General features: G+C 44.3%; 1 protein-coding gene across 1 annotated transcript in view; it reads left to right on the forward strand.

Moving 5' to 3' along the window:
- Positions 1-17606, forward strand: part of SPOCK1 (SPARC (osteonectin), cwcv and kazal like domains proteoglycan 1) — a 313109-nt gene extending 295503 nt beyond the window's left edge. The window contains exons 7-11 of the mRNA XM_054389068.1: positions 2833-2949; positions 9215-9436; positions 10022-10084; positions 15491-15628; positions 17416-17606. Coding sequence (XP_054245043.1) covers positions 2833-2949; positions 9215-9436; positions 10022-10084; positions 15491-15628; positions 17416-17606 — 731 coding nt within the window. The remainder of the gene's footprint in view (positions 1-2832; positions 2950-9214; positions 9437-10021; positions 10085-15490; positions 15629-17415) is intronic.
- The last annotated feature ends 295 nt before the right edge of the window (positions 17607-17901 follow it).

The raw sequence follows: 17901 nt of genomic DNA on the forward strand, positions 1-17901 counted from the left end.
GTTTTCCTCTTACCCTCTCACTCCTTCAGGCAACATCTCCTGATGGAGGCTTTTTGCAGGCAGGATGATGGAATTTGTTCTGCTGTTGCTTCTGTTGTGATTTTTCTCTGATAAAAGATTTTGTTTGTGAGTAACAGCCAAGGAATTACAGCAGCCTGAGATGTTCCTTATAGAAAAGATGGCATGGTGGGCTCAGAAATCTGATTGTTGTTTTACCTTGCAAAGACAAGATAGTTTGCAATGAGTAAAATGTCATCTGAGTGAGAAAATTGTGATAAGCTTTTTCAGTAATGTTAGCCTCTTTGCAGTTAATACTGCATTGCTTCCCATTTATTTGTGTTAATTGTTATTTCCTTCAAGACTTGATTTTTCCTTACTTGGACTCAGCTTTAGTGGGATAACAATCTTCCCATTTTATCTTTAATAGGAAAACCTATCAAATTCTTCCAACTTTGCAGAAAAATGTGGAAATCTTTCTTTTTCTTCCTCCCCACCAAATGCTAAAAAACTTTCCACTTAGAAAAAGCTCTAACATTCTATTTGTAACTTCAGGATTATTTCTGTCCGACTCCCCCCCACCCCCCAAAAAAAAAAAACAAACAAAAAAAAAAAAAACCAAAACCCTGTCAGAACAACCAAATACCACAGCCATGAGGTATCAGCAAGTTCGTTGCAGGCACTGGGGCAGGGAGTTTGACTTTGGAAGATACAGGTGGGACTCAATTGGTCTTCAATAAGGAATATTGTAATGGACAGTAAATTGGAGAAGACATAGTGCAGATGAGGGCAATGAAGCTGGGGAAGGGCCTGGAGAATAAATCTTATGAAGAGTGACTGAAGGAGGTGGGGATTGGGTTTGGAAAAGAGGAGGCTGAGAAGAGACCTCGTTGCTGTCTACAGCTACCTGAAAGGACCTTGAGGAGAGGCTGGTGCTGGTCTCTTCTCCAAGGTAATTAGTGACAGAATAAGAGGGAATGGCCTCAAGCTGCACCTTGGTAGGTTTAGGCTGGACAATAGGAAACATTTTTTGAGGGCAAGAGTGGTCAGGCATTGGAATGTGCTGCCCAGGGAGAATGTGGAGTCCCCAAGCCTGGATGTGTTTTAGGGTGGTTTAGATGTGGTGCTTGGGGATATGATTTAGAGGTGAACCTTGTTGAGTAGGGTCATGGGTTGGACTTGGTGATCCTGAGGGTCTTTCCCAACCTGAATGTTTCTGTGTCTTGTGGCTAGCCCTATGAGGGGTGCCTGCCTCTGCAGCATAAAATCTTTCTCTGTACTCCAAGAATTGTCGTTTAAAATGTAGAAGTGAGTGCATGGCAGGCATAATGAAATTGTCTGAGTATAGGAATTTTAAGCAGTGAACATGCTGCAGAAACAAGAGTGTTTTCTCTGGCAGAAACTGGTGACTAATGCAGCTTTCTTCCTTGAAAGTATTTGTTTCAGCTGGACATTCATCTTGTGGCAGAAATTTCTGGAGGAATTAGATCTTTCTCAGTAAAAATTTTTAAGAGGAGGAATGTTTTACCTAGCTATCAAAATGGAATTGACAACCTTCATTGGTGGCAAGGTCTCATTTGCAGCACAACTGGAGCAACATAACGATTTTCTTTTTGCTGGGTATAAATAAGGATATATACTTTCCATTACTGTGATAATAGCTTTATCCTAAGCAAAATGTGCTTATAAATTATCCCTCACTCTTGTTCCAGGAGTATGCCTAGGAGAGTATGTCCCTCCTCCCCATCTGCTTGACTGATATTTTTCTCTGAAACCCAAAAAGGTGAAAACATTTAAGTGAAAGAGTCACAAGGCTCTAATTGGGAACCTGCAGGTAGCTCTGTGTCACCTCTTCCATCACAATTCATGGCAGCCACCACAGAAGTGCTGGAGTGCAGCTCACAATTCATAATCCCCTATATTTTAGGGGATGAGGTGATAGAAAGCAGCCCTGTGGAAAAGGACTTGGGGGTGTGGTGGACAAGAGGCTGGACATGAGCAGGCAGGATGAGCTTGCAGCACAGAAGGTCAATGGCAGTCTGGGCTGCATCAAAAAGGAAGTGTGGCCAGCAGAGCCAGAGAGAGGATTCTGCCACTCTGCTCTGGTGAGACCTCACCTGGAGTGCTGCATCCAGGTCTGGAGCTCTCAATATAGGAAAGGACATGGAGCTGATGGAGTGGGTCCAGAGGAGGACCACAAAAATCAACAGGGGGCTAGAGCACCTCAGGCTGAGGGAGCTGGGGGTGTTGAGCCTGGAAAAGAGAAGGCTCTGGGAAGACCTAATAGCAGCCTGCCAGTACCTGAAGAGGGGCTACAAGAAGGCTGCAGGGAGACTGTCTGCAAAGGCCTGCAGGGACAGGACGAGGGACAATGGCTTCAAACTAGAGCAGAGCAGATTGAGATTGGATGTTAGGAACAAGTTCTGCACCATGAGGGTGCTGGAACACTGGAACAGGTTGTGCAGGGAGGTGGTTGTGGCCCCATCCTTGGAGATATTCAAGGTAAGGCTCAACATGGCTCTGGGCAACCTGATCTAGTGGAGGATGTCCCGGCTCAACCTGATCTAGTGGAGGATGTCCCTGCTCAACCTGATCTAGTGGAGGATGTCCCTGCTGACTGCAGACTGGGTTGGACTGGATGAGCTTTGGAGGTCCCTTCCAACCCAGACCATTCTGTGATTTTTGACTTGCATTCTTTTCCTTAACCTCATCTTTTACTTCAGAGCTCTTAATGAGGACTTTACAACCATAAACAACATATTTCTAACAGTCTGTCTGCAGAAAGGTTCTATGTTGATCCTCTTGACTCAGTCTGGTGCTTTGTTCTGTTTCCAGCCTGCACAGACAAAGAACTGCGGAGTCTCGCCTCGCGGCTGAAAGATTGGTTTGGTGCTCTTCATGAGGATGCCAATCGAGTCATCAAGCCAACCAGCTCGGAGACAGCACAAGGCAGTAAGGAACCCCCTTTCCTGATAAACACTGACTGTTGTAGGCAGCTTTCCAGCCTGAGAGAGCACTGGGCTGAGCAGAGCTGCTGGTGCTGCGTGTCAGGTCAAGCGGGTGCCAGCAAGGGAGCAGGTGTGCAGGAGACCTGATCCTGCACACAGCTGCACCCTTCCAAAGGAGCTGCAGTTCTGTGCTCTCTGGCCCAAACTGCTCTAAAAACAGCAGTCAGAGACAGGGAGACCTTTACAAGCTAATCAGGCTAGTGTCTGTGGTTGAAGGCCACTGAGGTCACATCTCTACTAGTAAATAAAACAGCTCAGTGACTTTTCTCAAGTCCCGAGGTTAGTTCATGTCTCTGGAGGTAAACTCTGTGGCCCTCCACATCAGATTTGCTGCATCCAAATCACTTCTTGGGCATGGACCACTTACCCCCCACTTTATGGCCAAGTATTTTCTGACCCAGTGTCAGTGTCATGAGCCAAAAACATGGCATAAAAGCTTAGAGGAAATGGACCTGATGTTGGAAAAGGCTCCCTTTGAAATTTCTTGCTAACACCTTATATAAGAAAAAAAGAAATAAAAACATCCAGATCACAGCTACAGAGCTGGAATAGTTAAATGGTGTGGAAAGCTGGAATCTGTCGTGTCCCAGGTATTTAATAACATCATCTTTGCTTCCTTTGATGCTTTTCCTTTATTTAAGAAAGGAAGAAAATGAACAGTTTAGAGGACATTTACTCTCTGTGGATTAAGCCAACATGACTGATTTTGATGTCATTTACCCACCAGGGATGGGAAAAGATTCAGATAACAGCATCAAAAGAGGTCATGCTTATCAGAGAGCAGATGTGAATTTATTTTCTGTAAGGACTCATTAATCCTTTTAAACAGTATGTCCCAAAAACCATGGGCCCTTGGGGAGCAAAGCAGGATGCAGAAGCTTTGTGGAGGTGTGTGAGTCACTGTCTCTTCACTGCCTGGCTCTCTGGTACAAGCTGTCTAAAGCCAGAGTCTACACCCCCAGAGTGTAAAGGGTCCTGCTAACTGCTCCCTTTGGCAGCTCTTTTGACCCCAGGGCTCAGTTTCCCTGTTGATTGGGGCTGGAGAGGCTAAAGGTGCAGTAGAGCAGACCCAGCCCAGGTGGGTGTTTACTGTTGGTCTGTGTCTCCACCACTGCTCATCTTTTCTGTGTGACTTTTAGCTTGTCTCTTCCTGAAGAAGCAGAGTCTACCACTGGCCATAGTCCTCAGAACTATGGTCAAACCTCATTAGTGCCAAGTAACTATCTTAAAACTCTGTGGTGAAACCAGACATGTTCTGTCTAAAGGACCTTTTTCATGTGTCTCTTACTTTCCATAGTATTTAGAGCAAAGTCAGTATGTTTAAACCCCTATGTCTAACTTGTTTCTTAAATGGTACTCCAGGAAAGGGTATTACCAGGCAGAGGAAGCTGAACCATAGTGCCAAAAGACAACTGGGTGTGCAGCTAATCATGGCTTGGCAATGTGAACTCATGGCAGACCCCAGGACAGAAAATGCCAGAGACTTAAAACTTCCTGAAGCCCTTTAGGCCCAGAACTACATGAAATCTCATTTTATCAGATTGTCCAAAGGATGTTTTTGCTGTAGATAGACAACCTGTGAGCTGCTCATGAAGACCTAACCAAAGGCCAAAGACCAAATTAATTCCCAGAGCCATTGGATCTGTTTTAGTTTTGCTGAAGCAATTTCAGTGAGAAAAACATTTCCTGGTAATTCTGCAGTGTTTGCGCTGATTCACACAGGAGCTGTTATTTCTTTTTAGGTTAGTTTGATTCCTGGCAGCTTTTATATGAAAGGCTGCCTTGATGATCTTAAACACTTGATCTCCACAATCTTCATTTTTAGACTGTTGACTCGGTTTGGCACATTTTCTTATTTTCTTATGTCAGTGGAAAAAAAAACTTTACAAGCCAAAGATGCCTAAATCATTTCTGAATGCCATAAAACTTGGGCTTGTTTTCCTTTTTCAGAGTTTGCAACAGTATTCCTAAATTAATCTGCGTGTGTCAAATTCTGCAGCTCCAGTTCTCTCCAGTAGCATTGGAAGGATGGCAGCATTTGGCTTCCTCTAACTTCATCTTTAACCATTTGTAAAAATGAAAGAGATCTTAAACAGGGCTCAGAATTCAAAGCAAAGTTCACTTACTCAAGCTGCAAAAAAAAGCATTTGTGTGAATCCTGGGAATCAGGACACAGGCAGCTCTGGGAATACTCCCTGATGGACGCATCACCCTTTTTTCACTGCTCTGCCTGTGTTACTCTCCTCACCAGGCTGATCACTTCATTAAACTGAACTGGTTTGGTTATGCCTGTAGAGTTTGAAAAGGCATGAGCATCTTCAAAGTAATCCATTTGGGGAATGCCCCTCTGGCAGTAAAATGAACAGATGGTGGGACGTGATGACTACGATGCCTCAGACACATCAGCTGTCTGGAGAAGGTGTTCCAGCAGAGATTGCTCTATGCTGCATTACATTTTCAAGATGTTACTGTGAGTGTAAATAAGTTTTTTTTTAATCTGTTAAGGTCACCCCTAGGTGAGGAAAAAAAGATAACTGTCTTGAAAGGAAAAGGACGAGGACAAGTCATTGTGTTTGAAATCCCAACCCTTCATTCTGTGAGCTACCAGCAAAGCACCACAGGCCAAGAACTTTTGCCTTCTGCAGGCTTTGTACAACTGAAATCTCCTCAGTAAATAATATTAGCAACTCAGGGACATGCTTTGACATAAGGAAATAATAAAACTAATTAGACAGTGAGATCAGATTGAAATTGCTCCTGAGCCTGTTGATAATTCAGAACATTCCCATATTGTATCTAGATAGTGTCTTTGGTTGGACTGGGAGTTGTTTTTCTTTTACTAAAGATCTATGCAATATAAAGGATTTTTTTTTTCTGAGGAATGTTTCTTCTCCTCCTTCCTTTATTTTAAATGATGGGGGAAATTAGGTTAATTATTCCCCTGTTAATTTAATTGTAGTGTACTTTAATAAAATAAAACTGGCTCATGTAAGTCAACTCTTGAAGGGGGAAAATAATTTCAGGAGCCAGAAGGTGTGTTTATATTTAATTAGGATTTTCACTTAAAGACTTTTTAAAATTTAATTCCATTTTAATTCAGAGGAGGTGGAGTGTTGCACAGATCAGTGGGATATGAGACTTTCACCTGTAGGTCACTGCTTTGATTTCCTTCCAGATCTGTAGTGAATGAAAGTTATTAAGATTGTTAGGACTGAACAGCTGTCAGTCAGAATGAGAAACAGGATGGTCTCAATCCAGATCCTTGTGAGCAGGTGTCCAAATGAGAGCAGCCACCACCATAACTGACATTAAGTAACATCTGCGTTCGCAGATGCTCCACCAAGAGCAGGAGGGATGTGGAGCCTGCACCATTCTCTTGCTTCTCACCATAGGCACTGCAGCACTGAGGCTTTGCACAGGAAGTTGCAGATATGTTGTTCCAGATCTGTGGGCTAGAAGTCCAGCTCCTTAACCAATCACTTACTTCATTATAGTGTGTGGTTTATGTCATCCAGCATATTGCATCATGTTTGTAAGCAAATAAATTAAAAACTCCAAAAAGGAGTTCACTCAGCATCCTTTGGCCTCACCAAGTTGATGGGAGCACAGTGACCTCTCAGTGAAGGTAAGTGAGCTCTGAGAACCATTTTCCATCAACAGGTCAGAGCCCATCATTATAGTAGTTAAAGACCTTCAGACCACACTCTAATAATGCAGCACTTAGTTCAGCCTCTTAATCAACCTAATCTGGAACTCTGGTCACAGCAGTGAAAGCTCCCTTGTTTATAAGATATTACAATCAAAACCTCTTCAACTAATGTAATTAACTGTCTTTGGAAGTGACCTCTCAAGATTGTATCTTGTACCCAAGCCCTAGTGGTGTGTCACAGAGCAGCTCTGTATTTGCATCAGTCACTATCTTGTGATCTGCTCAGACAGATCAGTGCAGTGGGCTCGCTGCTGTGCTATCCCTGGGTGCATGTTGTACACAGAGATAAAGACTTCCCAGCAGGGAGGAAAACAAGACTCAGAAATAATCCACAGACACTGTCAGGAGCAAGTTCATGCCTGGATCTTCTCCTCCCTGCATTCTTCCTTGCCTGCTAGGAGTTTAGAGAGTCACAGGGCTGAGCAACACATTCCATACTCAACGGGTTGTACAACAGGCCTTGTAGTTGCTCACATTAGCAGCAGTAAATGTCCTGGCAGGGCATAAAGACCATCACCAGAGAAGGGTCTCAGAAGGAAAAGAGCAGCCAATGGAACCCAGCTGTTTTAAACTCTGGAAGTTGTTCATCTGGGATATCTGAAGCACATACTGATCCCAGCTCCACCATGCAGTTGAATGATCCACCCCTACCTGCTCAGCTACTGAGCTGCCCTATGTTGTAGGATCAGGTGCAGCATAAGACAGGACTTGGCAGCCTGTTCCTCTGTGCTTTGCAAAGGCAGAGTCAAGGATTCTTAACTCCTGTCATTTAACAAGAGATTGCTCAGTGACCGAATCCTGCTTGCCTTCTCCAGATGAATAAAATAATTGAAGTCAATAGTCCTAATTGCTTCAGCCAGGCAAGCAGGCTTCCTCCCTCCCTCTATTCACATGGCCTTTTTCTTCTTCACTGTGCTCAAACTCGATTAGATAATGTTAGAGGAGATAACAGCACAAAAACGTGATGAAATGTTCAGCATGATTTCTCTCTCCCCTGCCTGAGCCACTACTGCCTGTAGCCCTGAGGAAATGGCATTGCCTTCTTCCTCTCTTAGAGAAACGTGAATTATGAATGACATAAACCTCCCCATTAGTTAACCCTTCTGGTTGTTCCTCTGTGTCACTGACAACCTTCAGCTGCAGCTGCATCCATAAAGTACAGCCCTCCTTAAACCAGCAGGTAGGCTGCAGAGCTTGGCCAAACTTTCAGTGTGATTCCAGCAACACCTTTGGTCTCACCTTGGCGAAGCAGCATCCTGAAATGGGGCTCAACGTGTCCAGCCAATGAGGCAAAGCCTTGACCTCTTTCAGTGGAAGCTGCAGCAAGAGGACCAAGCCATCAAGGCTTCTCCATGTGGCCCCTAGCAGAATGAATCATGCACAGGCAGGGTATCACCCACAGCTGAAACAGCAGAGAGCATTCAGGGTGCCATGGCTCAGGGGCCCTCTGTGCCTGTAGATCCCCAGCCAAGATGTGCATCTGTCCAAGTCCTGCCTGAAACCATTGTTATCAGCTTTGCTAGCTCTGCACTAAAAATTCACTTTCTTACATCATAGATAGCTTGGAAATGAGTCCAGTTTGTACCAAGCATGGAAAAATCCAGCAATGAGATGGATTTATGATGCCCTGTCTTGTTTGTCAGAGAAGGTGAGGCCACTGTTTTTGTGGAGGCTGCAGAATCCTGGAATGTGTATCCTATGTGCAGTGTGGGCATCTATATGCATAACTTGGTCTGTCTTTGTAAACACTGCTGCTGCTGCTGCAGACTTTTAAGGATCTGGGCTATTAAACTGAGTGATGATGATGGTTTCCAGAGTGCTAGAAGAGCAGAACCCTGCATTGCTGTACAGTCCTGGAGGCCTCAAGAAGAAATAGTGCTGGTATAGCACATGACAGCATGGGCAGCTCTGGTGCCAGCCTTCAGAGGGGTGAAGGCAAGACACTCTTCATTCCTTCTCTGCCCCTTCCTCCTCCAGACAGCTTGAGATCCAGATCAAAACATTTTGTTGTCCACCACAGGAGGCAGGGCTTTGAAGAGTGAAAAAGCTACGATGAGAGGTGGAAGGAAAGAATTTGAATAGAGCACTAGAAAGAGCTCTGGAAAACAGGACTTAAATTCCATTCAGACTCAGTCTAGTTTGAAAATAGGATGGATGCAGCCTTTTCTCAATATGTTTCAGTTTGTTGGAAGTAGGCCAACCCACTTAGACTGAGAACAGAAAAAAAAGTGATTTTTTTTGGAAAGGAAAGAACTCTGAATTACTCAGCTAAGAATCACAACCCTCCTCACCCCACAGCTCCCACAGGGTGTGAGCAGTGCTCCAGTCTGTAGCAGTGCTTGGGATTTAAGCTTTATACAATCAGTTAGAAGTTTGTTTTGAGCAAGTCAGGTTAATGTTCAGAGTCAGGCCAAAACACCGAGCAAGGCTTCAGCTTAGTGATTCCTGTGCAGCTAGGCTGCTAGCCTTCACTTGGGGCTATTTGCCTGTCTCCTTACAGGATTTGACACCAGCATACTACCCATCTGCAAGGACTCCTTAGGCTGGATGTTCAACAAACTTGACATGAACTATGACCTGCTGCTGGACCCCTCAGAGATCAGTGCCATCTACCTGGACAAGTACGAGCCGTGCGTCAAGCCCCTCTTCAACTCCTGTGACTCCTTCAAAGACGGAAAGCTTTCCAACAACGAGTGGTGCTACTGCTTCCAGAAGCCAGGAGGTGAGCTCCCTGCTCTTCACAGCACAAAGAGAAGCTGTGCTTCAGGTCTGATTGACCTGCTTGCAGAGATAGTTTGGTAACTGGCAGCCTTCAAAAGCTCTTAGCTGCCGCGCTGGTGTGCAAGGGCATTGTGTGACAACGTTTAATGTCATAGATGAACTCTCTTAGTATCCCTTGATCATTAAAACAAGCAAAGTAGTAAGTGGTAGTGCACTAGAAATAAGCTCTATTGCTGATAGAAAGCTGAAGAAATTCCTGTTTTATTGATGCAGAAATTAGTCAATTAGAAACTCATAAATCAGGGAGCTGACATTATGTCAGCGTGGTGAAAAGAGAGGGAAAATAGTTCAACAACGACAAGGGCCCCCAAACACTATTCTCAGCCACACTGTGGTGCTTGGTTTGTTGTTTTTTTTAATTAGTGGAGCTAATGACATAAATTTGTTTTGCAGTACGGTACCAGCATATGGGCTTCTTTCATTCCCAGGTGTAGAGCAGTCTCCATTTCCTGTCAGCAGTGAAGCCAGTCATTACAGAGCCTGGCCTGCACCATCTGGAAACTGATTCTCTTACTTTATATTTTAGGTCTTCCTTGCCAGAATGAAATGAATAGAATTCAAAAGCTAAGTAGAGGGAAGAGTCTGTTGGGTAAGTTCGATTACTTGCTATTCATTTACTCAACTAATTAAAGCTTCTGTGATTATTGTAACTTTATATGCAGTAATGGTTTTTCAATTAGAGCCTAATGTTTTGAGTCGGGAACGTGCACGGTGGAGCGTAGACCTGACACTATGAAATTAAACAAATAATGAGATAGCAGCACACAGAACAGGTGTCAGCGTGGCAGCACGTTCAGCACTCGTTTACAGCTCTCCTGAAATGCAAAACCTTGCCTGCACAGAGCTTAATGCTGCCTCCAGCACCTCAGAGGTCAGAGTAAGCACAAACGCTGCTCAGTCCTCAAGCCTCCCATGTTTGAAGGGTGACTGAAGGTACCACGTAGCCAATGGGTTCATCTTTTGCCAGTTATGGTGCAATTCATGCTGTCCTTGAGCTTCAGTTTTGCCTTACCACCCTTAAATGTTTCAGTGTGTTCCATGTATATGAAAGCAGGAATTCATATCATTTCCTTTTGAACTGCCCTGCAGGTGCATGCTCTGTGCTATAAGCTGTGATAAGCTATTGACTGTTGGGAGCCTAAATTAATTCAAACCTTGCACTGCTCTGATGGATGTCTAAAACTAGGTGAAATGAATCCCCATATGGCATTTTCCCATTTAATTGCTAAAAATCAAGTTCTTGAACTAAGTACATGCAAGGTAACTAGTTCCATACCCTAAAACCATGCCTTGGCCCTGTGTTTATGGGGTGGTATCCTGTTGAAACTTCTGTCTTAGTGCCTTTGTATCCCCACAGCCAAGTCACACAAGGCACACCAGTACAGACTGAAGACTCTGCTTACAGAAAACACTGCATTTCACCTTTGAAAAAGCTTCCTTAGCTCAGACCCAGGCTGTCAGGCTCATCATTGAGAACCCACATCAGGTTCTTACAGCATCACTAGCTGCAGTGCTGCTCAGATCAGTCTGCTGCTCAGGTTGCTCTCAGACCTTAGTCTGATGATTCTAGATACCCACTAGGAGAGCCTGCAAACAGAGCAATGCTCATCTTTGCCAGACCTTGCCTTTCCTAGCTGCTGTTGCCATTTGGACTCAAGGTTCAGGTACCATATGACCAATCCCAGCCTGGAGTGGGCATTAGGAAAACTGTCTTCCCTGAAAGGATGATCAATCCCTGGAACAGTCTGCCCAGGGAAGTGGTGGAGTTCCCATCCCTGGAGGGATTTAAAAGATGTGTAGATGTAGTGCTGAGGGATGTGGTTTAGTGATGACTGACAGTGCTGGGTCAACAGTTGGACTTGATGATCTTAAATGTCTTTTCCAAGCAAAATGATTCTGTTATTCTCTTGTATGGATTCATTGGTTTACAATAAAAGTAAACATTCCCAAAGGCCACAGGGACTCTGGTTTAGTTGCATCATCCTTTCAGGGAGAGTTCAGATAAAGATGAAGACATTTCAGAGTTAGAGCTCCTGCTGTTGCTAGCTGTGGGAGCAAAGGGAGGATTGATCACTCAGCTGTATGTGTGCTCCATTCAGTGAATATTTTACATCTATGTTCTAATGCATATTGTGGCAGAGGAAGTCACAGTGTTCTCTGTCTCATAGGCATCATGATTTTCAAAGCCACCTAAAAGAATAAGAAGCCCAGTTCCTAACAGATAGTTTTGGCTATCTCATATTTATTTTATGCTTTGCTGTTATTTGCTGTATGCAATAAATGTCACCCAGGCTGAAACATAAGTGGTGTGTTACAGCCTGCAGGGAAAACTGATGGCTCTGGGGCAGGTAATACAATGTGCAGGAAGTTTTAGCACATGTCACTGGCATCTGACCACAATAGCAGGAGTAAAATGACAAAGTAAAGGCTGTGAGAACAGTCCCTTGCCACAAATAACTTCTAGTCAACTATATTTAAAGAAAAAAAAAAAGAAGGATGAAAGTGGTAGGTGCAGCAAATCAAGAAGTGTCAGGCCTAGGTTGTTCCACCACTAGGAAATTATAATACAGAGAGGAACTCTTTACTTCATCTGTCTTGAAAGTCTGCCTGCATAGTGACACCTGCCTGTGAGTTTTTAATCTGATCTCCTGGCTGTTTATAGAGCAGGAAGCATTGTCCTTCCTCTTCACTGAAATCATGCACATGCAAACCAAACCACACACCTGACAAAAATCCACTTGTAGCAACAATGCAGATTGAAGAGAGAGAGGAATGCTTTCAGAGAAAATTAATTATTCCCTTTCCTCTTCTGTCCCTCACATACAGAGCACAGCATTTACAAACTGGGCATTATGAATGAGGAAGAGTTCTGTTAACTTATCTCCATTGATAAAAAACGATGACTTTTGATATTTGGTTCTCTCTATATGGTTGTTTTTTTTTTTTTCTAAAACACACAACAGTTGCAACAAAGTACTTCAAAGCCATTGCCATTAGATATGTTGAATTTGGAGGCTTTCAAATAAGAGCCTAGCATCCCAGGGGACTGAATTAAAAGTAAACAGCACTATTCATCTTTTCCTACCAGATTTATCTAGAGTACAATTAACTGCAGAGAGTGTACTTTTAGAGCATACAACTGTGCAGCCTGATAATGCTTCTCCCACGTCACTAAGGTAATAAATTTCTGCTCCCATCACTATTTTCTCCTGTATCAGCCTGGTGAATTCAGCTAATATAATAGCTAATGTAAGGAGCTGTGTGCTGGCTAGCACTTAATTCTCTCAGGCTTTTACCTGTCTCTTTCACTATCTTTAGCATGTAATTATTCTCCTCATGCCTTTGAGGGAGGGGGGTATTATATAGATAAGGAAATGATGCAAAAAAAAAAAAAAAAAAAAGAGAGCTATGTCTGGATCTGTAAAAAGGATGTAGATGCAACAGTGCTGTTCAAGTCTGCATGAAATAATTAAATCCTCCATGAGACAGAGATGGGGGAAGCAGGATTCACTAGCCTGCGACAGTTCAGTGGGGAGTGACTAACATTTTGAGGTGGTTAATAGCAAAGCTAGTCCACCAGCAGTCCTCTCCACACCTCTGGAGAGGAAAACTTATTTCTCCTTCCAAAGCCTGCAGATGTTCCCTGATGCCAAACCAAATGATGAAGTGAAATATTCCCACTAAGTAGGCTGTCCAGAAGAGCAGAGCTTGTAGCCAGGATTCATTCCCAATGAACAGAGGGGCTGACTTGTGGAGGGTTTGCAGGACAAACCATCCTGCCATACAGCACTTCTCCCAGGAACTCTGTGTCCTCACCAGATTCTCAACCTGACACATTGGAGGGGACATGCTGGAGTCTGGTTGGCAGATCCTGTGGCATTAGCATGCATAGCTAAATATTTCTAGTTCCAGTACTACAGGCTAATTGGCACAGATTTTCCATGCAGAAGGAAAAGCACCTACTTTTCACTGTGACCCAGGGTGTGAATCTTTTCTACACACAGTTATGTTGGCAGCCAGCCTGGGCTATGCTTTATTTTTAAATCTATGGCTTTTGCAGACACTGTGGAGCATTTTAATACCTTACAAGAAACACAGTGAAACTATGCAAAAAGGCATGTCTCAAAGAAGGAAAAGGCAAAGAGAAAGCCTGAGGCAGTTTGAAACACAGAGGCCATCCTCTGCTCACCCTGTAATGCCACTGAGGTTCCTCCCTTGATTCTTCCCAGGAGCCAGATGCCCATCTGACATAACAGGAGCTGTAGTGACACAGGTACAGCTGTGCTGGATTACACCAGCTCAAAACCAGCACCCTGGGCACTTTTCCCAAGGTTGTGTATAGTCTGAGAAACCCCTGGAGTGCTTTACAGAGAGAGCATGCAGGTGATGAAAACCTTTCTCAATCAATATTGGGATAAAGGATTGAACAGTGAGCATTAGTTTACAACAACCTGCAAAGGCAACTGCATATAGAGTTCTAGAATCATACCCATGGTTATTGGAACCATTTCTTTAACAAACAGTGAAAATGAGTCTTTGGTACTCATCAGTGTGCTTACAGCTGGAGAAGAACGTAATGGTGATACCTATAAGCACATCTCCTGTAAGGTCATGCTTTGAAGTTTTTTTTAAATACTCCCACTAATGGTCTTGAAGTGGTCTCCAAAACTGATCTGACCAAGGTTTGCGGTGTGATGAGTTTGGAAATTCAAGGGTTGACTTCCTATAGACCTGTGTGTACGAGTTGGACTGACTGCCACTTCTGTGTCTTTTACACAGGCAAGTTCATGACGTTTGGGCAGCACCCTCTCATTCATTTTTTTCTGAGACAGATGTAGTGGAAATAGCCCTTGACACATGAACTGTCTGAAGAGATCCTATACACCTGAAACTAGCTGAGAAACTTACTGCATGACCAATAAATCACTGGTGTCTTTGACAAAGGCGAAAAGTACTTTCTCAAAAATCATTTGAGACAAGAACTTTGGGAGCCAAGTTGGGTTTCTGCAGTGTTTCACATTGAAGCAGCTGGCAAAAAAGGGAAGATGACTGTAGTGACCTCCCCTGGGAATAAAGCTAACTCATCTGATACATTTGCTCTGTCTTCTGAAGGTGGTGGGAACAACAAAAAGGGGTTCTCCTGAGACCTTCCTTGTCTGCAGGAGCCAGAATGCACTATGCTCTACTGGGGTGAAGCATGTTTGGCTTTATTGTCAAATTTTAGGCTTCAAATCCAAAGACTTACTGAAAAATATCTTTGCTGAAAGGGTGGTCAGGCATTGGAACAGGCTGCCCAGGGAGGTGGTGGAGTCACCACCCCTGGAGGTGTTCAGAGAACTTGTAGACATGGCACTTGAGGCTGTGGTTTAGTGGCCATCGTGGTATGAGGTTGACTGTTGGACTCAATGGTCGTAGAGGTCTTCTCCAGCTAAAACAATTCTATGACTCAATGACTTCAGATTCTCTTGTCCCCTCTCTAAAGCTTCTGCATTACTTCTTTTATACACAAGAACTCAGTAAGTAAGTCAGAAGTTGTGCTCAAGATGAGTATGAACAGCAAGCAGATGGCAGACACCTTCCAGGGATAATTAGAGTGTTGTGGGAAGACTTGTATGGTAAACACTGAAGGAGTGCAAATGGAAGGGAAATGCAGAATTAATGAAGTTGGGGTAATAATCCAGTTGGGAAGAGCGGTTTAAAGGCAGGAGTTAGATCTGAAAGGGGTGCTGTGGGAATGTTAATCATGCAGAGACAGGCTGAAGCTCTCTCCAGTAGCATTTGCCATCACCCTCCATGTGCTAATGTGCACTCCCCAGTGACCAGGGTGGCTGGAAACACTTCATCACACAGAATTTCTGCTCCCTTTTAGGCACCAAAACATCACCTATGTTTTCTTGCCAATGTTGTAAAGATGTTGCTGTGAAGAAGTGCCAAGTTTCTAGCACTCTGTGTAGCAGCTTGTGTCACTGATTATTATTCCTTGTGTTTTATTCAGGTGCTTTCATCCCACGCTGCAACGAAGAAGGTTATTACAAAGCCACTCAGTGCCACGGCAGCACGGGGCAGTGCTGGTGTGTGGATAAGTATGGCAATGAGATAGCTGGCTCCAGAAAGCAAGGGACAGTCAGCTGTGGTGAGTAATGATGTGTTTTCCTCCAATAACAAGGGAATTAACACTGTGGTAAACCCTGCCACTGCTGCACGATGGAGTGTGATAATGACAGTGACAAGAGGGGAAACATGACTATGGCATTCAACAAATCCAAGTGCCAGGTGCTGCACTTTGGCCACAACAACCCCATGCAGAGCTACAGGCTGGGGTCAGAGTGGCTGGAGAGCAGCCAGGTGGAAAGGGACCTGGGGGTACTGGTTGACAGCAGCTGAACATGAGCCAGCAGTGTGCCCAGGTGGCCAAGAGAGCCAATGGCATCCTGGCCTGCATCAGGCATAGTGTGGCCAGCAGGCGCAGGGAGGTCATTGTACCCCTGTACACAGCACTGGTTAGGCCACACCTTGAGTCCTGTGTCCAGTTCTGGGCCCCTCAGTTTAGGAAAGATGTTGAATTGCTGGAGCATGTCCAGAGAAGGGCAACGAGGCTGGTGAGAGGCCTTGAGCACAAGCCCTATGAGGAGAGGCTGAGGGAGCTGGGACTGTTCAGCCTGGAGAAGAGGAGGCTCAGGGGAGACCTCATTGCTGTCTACAACTACCTGAAGGGAGGTTGTAGCCAGGAGGGGGTTGGTCTCTTCTCCCAGGCAACCAGCACCAGAACAAGAGGACACAGTCTCAAGCTGTGCCAGGGGAGGTTTAGGCTGGAGGTGAGGAGAAAGTTCTTCCCAGAGAGAGTGGTTGGCCATTGGAATGGGCTGCCCAGGGAGGTGGTGGAGTCACCATCCCTGGAGGTGTTCAAGAGGGGATTGGACGTGGCACTTGGTGCCATGGTTTAGATAGTCATGAGGTGTAGGGTGACAGGTTGGACTCGATGATCTTTGAGGTCTCTTCCAGCCTTCTTGATTCTATGATTCTGTTCTGTGATCAGTGTTCAAAGTGCTCCAGTAGCTTCTCAGTCAGACTACAAGTGGAGTCCTTATTGCTCTTATGGGCTGGGAGGCTACAGCAGAAGTTAGCAGGTAGTAACCACTGGTAAGAAGATATTTTTGCCACCAGCCTGGAAAATATAATAATCGATATTAAAATGAAGGCTATGGGAGTGCTAGGCATGGTTATTAAATGTATACTCTGGCAGGCACTTTTGCTGGGACTTCATAGATAATGCATTTCAGGACAAAGGAAGGCCTAAATGTGTAAAAAGTTATAAATGAACAACCAAGCCAAAAAAAAGTGCTGACAGGACATCCTGATGCAGACACCCAAAATCCCCAATTAGTGCTTTCACCTAAGCAAGCAAAATTGCAGCCCTCTTCCAGTGCTGCAGTGATGATTGTGGATGCAGCTTTCTTCTTCAAGTAGAAAAGGAAAAGCACAGACCTAGAAGGTCTGAGGTGCCTAGAATCATGTCACAGATGCTCAGTAGCTACACTTGCTGTGCCTGGTTTATACACTCAGATAAAATCAGTGTTTGTGGCACATCCTTAGCCCGGTTTACAGAGCTGTGAGGGGATGAAATTACTTACAAACAAGGAATGATTTTCAGGCCTGCACGCATGTCAGCTGAGACTCTCCAGTTGTGTCTCTAGGAAGAGGGAGGATGTTCTCCATGCAAGTATTTTTTTCAGAGTAGTCCCACAGATATTTATCCCAGTTCAAGATGAAATTGAAAGGTAGAGGTTGTGTCATGAATAGTTGAACCAATCATGTTAAAAGGCAACACTGCAGCTGTCAGTGGTTTGAATGAGCAGGGTGGTGATGAGAAGGGGTTTGGTGTCATGTGAGGGAATGACCTTTCCTGCTCACCTGTTTCAGAAGAAGAGCAAGAAACCTCAGGGGATTTTGGCAGTGGTGGATCTGTTGTATTGTTGGATGATTTGGAAGATGAACCTGAAACAGCACAAAAAGATGAAGAAGGGAAGCTGAAGATTCATGTAAGAGCAGCTAATGAAGATGATGAAGATGAAGATGATGATAAGGATGATGAAATTGGTTATATATGGTAGTGCCCATAAGAAGGAGGACTCATGTTTTGCACGATGGTGCAAGTCACATCATATCTCTGCAATTGTATCTGAGAGTACCTGGCACAAATATTCCCTCTCTACTGAGTTTAATTTTGTATAGTCTATTTAATTTGGAAGAGAACTTTTTTTTTCCAGCAAGGACTGTTTGGAATACAGCTTTTGTTCTGTTTGCTTGGGGGATTTTCCTTCTGTCCACAGGGGCAATGAGTTTTGTTTCCAAAGCATTTCATGTCTTAATCCTCACTTGCACAGCTTATGAACCACATCCTGTCAA

Source organism: Indicator indicator, chromosome 18 (genome assembly GCF_027791375.1).
Source record: "Indicator indicator isolate 239-I01 chromosome 18, UM_Iind_1.1, whole genome shotgun sequence".
NCBI lineage: Eukaryota > Metazoa > Chordata > Aves > Piciformes > Indicatoridae > Indicator > Indicator indicator.